Source organism: Trichechus manatus, unplaced genomic scaffold, assembly GCF_000243295.1.
Source record: "Trichechus manatus latirostris isolate Lorelei unplaced genomic scaffold, TriManLat1.0 scaffold00179, whole genome shotgun sequence".
NCBI classification, from domain to species: Eukaryota; Metazoa; Chordata; class Mammalia; order Sirenia; family Trichechidae; genus Trichechus; species Trichechus manatus.
Window position 1 is genome coordinate 5184702 of NW_004444115.1, and position 5825 is coordinate 5190526.

The window sequence follows — 5825 nt, forward strand, 5'->3', positions numbered from 1 at the left end:
CCCAGAAAGCATAGCCCCTGGATTCCCTATCAGCCCAGAACTAAAACAATTCCCGAGGCCAACTCTTCAGACACGGATTGGACTGGACTGTGGGACATAAAGTGATACTCGTGAGGAGTGTGCCTCTTAGCTCAAGTTGATACAAGAGACTAAAGGGGAAGCTTCTGTCCAGAGGTGAGATGGAAAGGCAGAGAGGGTTAAGAGCTGGTTGAATGGACATGGGGAATCAGGGGTGGAAAGGAGGAGCGTGCTGTCACAGTATGGGGAGAGCAATTAGAGTCACATAACAGTGTATGTATAAATTTTTGTATGGATAAAAATAAAAAAAAAATGTATGTTCTCACTTTTATGAAACCACATGAACAGGTAAAAATACAGAAACTAATGTTCATTAGTGGTTACTAGGGATGGAGTCAGGGCGGGGGAGCAGATTCACTCTCTAGATAGTAGACACTTCATTTTTTGGTGATGGGAAAGGTAATGCCAAACGAGGGTGAAGTGTACACAGCTTGACGAATGTAAACAATGTCGCTAAAATGTACACAAGAATAAAGGACTTGTTGGTAATTACTGTGGAATATATAGTTTTGAAATAACCAAAAAATATATGTGGGTGTACATACGTGTAGGCATATTATGTGAGTATATGTGAGTGTACATATAGGTATATGCATATGTATATGTATATGCATCTATGTGAGTGTGTGCACATATATTCATATATATAATAAAGCACATAGGGAACACAGTTATGGATACTTCTTAGGCATATCCAAACACCTCATGGGATTGCTCTTCTGGATTTGAGGAATTGGGACCATAGTCTCGTGGAACATCTTGGTCATTTGGCATAATATAGTTTATAAAGTTATGCTCTACATCCTAGTTTGGTGAGTAGTGTCTGGGGTCTTAAAAGTTTGCAAGCAGCCATCTAAGATACAACTATTGGTCTCTATTCATCCAGAGCAGAAGAGAAACAAGGAAACTAAAGACTCAGAGAAGAAACTATTCTAACAGGACAAATAGTCTATATAAACCACAGCCTCATCTACCTCGAGACCAGAAGAACTAGATGGTGCCTGGCTACCACTACCCCGCCCATTCTAATCAGGACCACAACAGATGGACCCTGATAGAATGGGAGAAAAATGTGGAACAGAACCTCAAATTCCTAAAAGAAAAAAGACCAGACCAACTGGACTAGTTGAGACTGGAAGGCTCCTGATAATATTGCCCTGAGATACTCTTCAGACCTTGAACTGAAACTAACCCCAGACATCACCTTGTAGCTAAATAACAAATTGGCTCAAAAAATAATGAATATCACCCGTGAGTACTGTGCTTCTTTAAAAAATCACCTATATGAGACCAAATGTTCAACAATTACTTTAAAACAAAGATGAGGATGTTAGGGTGCAAGGAAACTAGATCAATAGAAATGGAACAAGCAGAAAAGAAATAATGAGAATGTTCATGCTCTGTGAAGAATGTAACCAATGTCACTGAACAATTTGTATAGAAATTGTTGAATAGGAACCTAAACTGCTATGTAAACCTTCACCAAAAACCCAATAAAATATTATTTTAAAAAATAAAAATTAAAAGCTATAATGCCTATTTCATAGTTCTGTGAGAATTAAATATGATAATGTATATAAAGTACCTGAAATAAACTGAGAAAATAAGCTGATAAAGGCAGTTCTCATCATCTTCAACCTCACCATAACCACAGCAGCCATCATCATCCGACCTGAGGCAGGATTAGTAGGTCAAAGAGCACAAAAGTATCCTGGCCTTTTATGCACCTGAAAATTACTTTAAAACATGACTGCATTTTGTCCTGCCTTGATGAGCAGAAGCCAAATTCTCAGTGCCATTGTTACTTTCCTTGGCAACTAGCAGTCCTACTGTTGGATCTTTCTAAGGATGTAAACTAGTAATTATAGATATCCTGGAGCTGCATCTCTCTGCTGCTTCTGACCCCAAACTGTTGTTGCATAGGAGACTGAAATCACAGTTAGCCCCTCCCTCACATCCTCTCTGGGGCTCATATAGCCGGGGAAGTGACTTCCCCTGTGAGGAGAATGCAGGCACCACAGCAGTTCTTCTGCTGGTCCCCACATTTGTGTCCTCCCTCTGGGGCATGGAAGGAATCAGGTGCAATCTCACCAGAGGGAAAGCCCAGGAGGAGAGGGGAGGGAGGGAAAGGTGCTAGGTTGTGCTATAACCACACTCTCCTTAATGGCACCGCTGGTACCAGCAGAGCTAGCTGAGAAGGGAGGAGCAGGAAGTGGGATTGAAGGGCTGTGTCCTCATCAAGTGTGTCTCTCAACTGCTGATCTCACATAGTACTGACTGAGGAGCTGCATGTGAGAAGATGGGCTGAAGGCTGTGCCTCTGTTGCTGGTCCAGCCCAGGGCGGACTACGGTGGAGGGAGAAGTGCTGTGCCTTCTCGAAGTGTGCCCTCGGATTCTCCGCACAGATGAGGATCCCGGCAGCATTGTCTCATCTGCTTTATGATCAAGGAAATTCATGTTCCTGTCTGAGTTTTACAAGTGCAACTTACAATTCCCCAGCATTTGCATTGAGTTGGTGACTGCTCCGTCTTCCCAAGAACCTATACCACAAATGGAAGCGCCAGTGCCGCCGCCGCCGCCACCACCACCACCGTGTTTTCATACCCTACTGAGCACAGTCATTCCTCAGACCTTGTGGGTTCTGTGCCAGCTTTCACCACGTGTGGTGTGCTCTGAGCTTCGGTTCTAGATCCCCTTGCGAGTCCCCCCACCCTAGGAGCGCCAAGATGATCCTTCCAAGGAGTCCAGGCTTCAGCCTCAAGAGTTGGAAGGAGGAGTCCATTATCTTTTACCCACCATCCTAAAGGGCTGTGCCTGCCCTGGCAATCGGAGCTGAAGCCCGTTACTGTGCTGCTCTAGTGCCCTTCTCCTGTTAAGGCAGAGGGGATGGTGCGCAGCTTAGTATAGGGAAATAACTGGAGATTTAGTCCTCTAACCTGTCTTGGTAGAAGGAGCCCCGGTTGCGCAGTGGTTAGGCGCTGGGCTGCTAACTGAAAGGTAGGCGGTTCCAACCCACCAGTACTTCCGATCTGTGGGAAAAAGATGTGGCAGTCTGCTTCCGTAAAGATTTACAGAGTTGGAAAACATACAGGGCAATTTTACTCTGTGTATAGGGTAACTATGAGTTGGAATCCACTCAAGGGCAATGGGTTTTTAAATCTGTCTCAGAGGATGGCTCTGCTTACCAGAGATGGAGCTCTTGTCAGCTCCCCGAAATTTCGCTCACTGTAAATGACGCCTCTAAGTGCATTGTTCGGAAAAACACAACAGGACGAATTTGGGAAACTTAAAAAATAACTTTTTAAATAACGATTGCAATTCACTATGTGCTTCACAATGAACATGACATTTCCTGAATGGTGACTCAACCTAGTGTGCTCATTTCTGCATGGCGGGTGTGTGGACCAGGGCCTGGTAGCGGCAGACGCTCTATCAATCTACCTGTGTGGTGAACAAATAGTAAAGCAGCAGTTGCGCCACACCGTAAGGCCTGGAGCAGAAGGCGCGGGTTCCCTTACCGCAGGAGCCTTGAGTCTGGCGGGCGAGGCAGCGCAGGGCACCATAGACACACCTGCAGAGGCGGCAGCCGTGGACAGTCCAGGCTCCGTGCGCATGGGCGCCGCATTCGCTGAGGATGACGCGGAGGGCGCGTCAGATGCTGCGGGTCCGCACACCCTACGTCCTCCCCCGCGTCCCCGGGTTCCCCTAGGTGCCCCTTTGTTCCCTGGCCCCCTTGCGTTCCTCTACCACGCCCTCCTCCTCCTCTTACCGCTCCCGGCCACCGGCGCCCGCCCACCCCCCTCCCTCCGCCTGGCACGCCCCCCACAGGTCCGCGCCCCCATCCCCTCCCTCACGTCTCCTGGTCCGCTCCCCACCCCCGCGTCCCCTCATACCCTCATCCCCCGGCCTGGCCGGCACCACCCCCCCACGCGCCCACCTGCGCTTCGGGTCGTGCTCGCAGTGGCGGCCGGTGAAGTGGGCAGGGCATACGCAGAAGCTGCCTAGGACACAGGTGCCGCCGTTCTGGCAGCAGCTGGACCTCGTGGATGCACCTGTGGAGGTCGGGTGTCAGCCCTGCGCCGGGCCCTCCACGTCATCCCTGGCCTGGAGGAGACCTAACGAGATTGCCCTGGGGACGCAATAAAATCAGCTCCCTGCCTTGGTGTTTGCTCAGGTAAACCCTGCTTATTAATTTAGGCATTAAAACAAACTGCCAGGGATGCAGACGATCAGAAAGGAGCCTATGATACGACGGAAACTCTATGCCCTGCAAGTTGGGTTTGTCTTCCTTCCTTTCACATGTTAAAGCTCGGCTGTGACTTCACCCGACAGTGATTAAGGACAGGCCTCCGGAGCAGGGACCACACACGTGTACGATGTTGCCAAACCGACTGACCGGAGGGCCTTTTTCAAGCACATGGAGTCTGGAATCTGAAAGTCTATGATAAGCCAAGCAAGAGCCCGCTGTTATCTTGGCTTGGGATATTTGTTTTAAGTACATTCAAACCACAATACTCTGGACCTGCAGAAAATTACCCGCTGCAAATGCAACGTTTTACCAATGAAACAGTAAAATGTTTTTAAGAGTAACACTAGGAAACATTGTTAACTTTATAACGTATCATCTTTGAAGACGATGACAAAATGTTCTCTGTTGGGTTTTTCGTTTTTATCCTCAATTTATCCTAGGTTTTTCAGATCCTAGCGAAAACAACAGACCTGTAAGAATGCAAAGACTTCCTGGGCTGCGCTGCGACTTACTCTCTCGGAACCCCCAGGAATGGGGAAGTGTATCTCGCTGCTGCCTCCAGCCCTCTGCGCTCCCATTCACTTTACTAAAATTATTTAAGGTCCAGTTGAGCGTTTTCTGCTGGCGCTTCTGGGTTGTAGTGTTGTTGATTCCTTCTTTACCACCTTTGTGTTTCTCACTTTGATAGCCTTTTAAACACATTAAAAATATCAAACCGATGATGATTAAGAAATATTTTATGCAATAAAAACTGAGACTATAAATAAAATGCTTCTTACTTTTTCCCAAATGGATAATCTGTAATGCCAAACTGATCATAAACAGAAGCCTAGAATATTAAAAAAAAAGTATTGACGTTTAAAATATAAAAATGTATGAGCAGAAATTCATGTGTGTAAAATGCAATGTAATCATTCTATATAAATACATACTAAGTATAAAAAATAGTTAATATATAATTATATACAATTGTTCTGTCACTTGCTGATTTTGATCAATGTTGTAGCTTAGAAAGATCATGAGACAGAGAAAGTGTACACTTACTTTAATTAGGAGGAACAATCATGCATGAATTGCAATTTATTCTGTATGCTTTTGAAATCCCCTCCTGCTCTGGGATCTGGATGATCTCTGCCCTTACCTGACATGGTGGCCCCGCATCATTTTTCCACTGACATGTCTGGTATAAGACACAGCTTCTTCTCTCATCAGTGCAGTGAAGATCAATTTCCAAGGAAGTTGAGTCTCAACAGTTTTTGTCTTTGAAGGTATCTTTACTCCAGGCCCTGGATCAAGACACAAAATGGATAAGTGCAGAAGACACAAACCTCCTTCCCTCTGCCTAAACCACAAGAAATAGAGACAAGACCACTCAGTTCTGCTGTCATCTCTGTTAGGCAAGGGCTTGATATGACAGGCAGTGTACAAGGACAGCCTCAAGGACTGTCCCGTCAATGAGAAGCCTCTGGGGGTGGAGACTTGGCTGATTCTTTCCCCA

The 5825-nt window shown here is 46.2% G+C and overlaps 1 protein-coding gene across 1 annotated transcript in view; it reads right to left on the reverse strand.

Moving 5' to 3' along the window:
• The window catches only part of LOC101357413 (cryptic family protein 1B), a 58504-nt gene extending 52968 nt beyond the window's left edge, over window positions 1-5536 (reverse strand). Inside the window, exons 1-5 of the mRNA XM_004387052.1 lie at window positions 5469-5536; window positions 5107-5156; window positions 4840-5016; window positions 4016-4130; window positions 3597-3706 (exon numbers count right to left, since the gene is read on the reverse strand). Of these exons, the coding sequence (XP_004387109.1) occupies window positions 3597-3706; window positions 4016-4130; window positions 4840-5016; window positions 5107-5156; window positions 5469-5536 (520 nt within the window). The remainder of the gene's footprint in view (window positions 1-3596; window positions 3707-4015; window positions 4131-4839; window positions 5017-5106; window positions 5157-5468) is intronic.
• Between the last annotated feature and the right edge of the window lie 289 nt (window positions 5537-5825).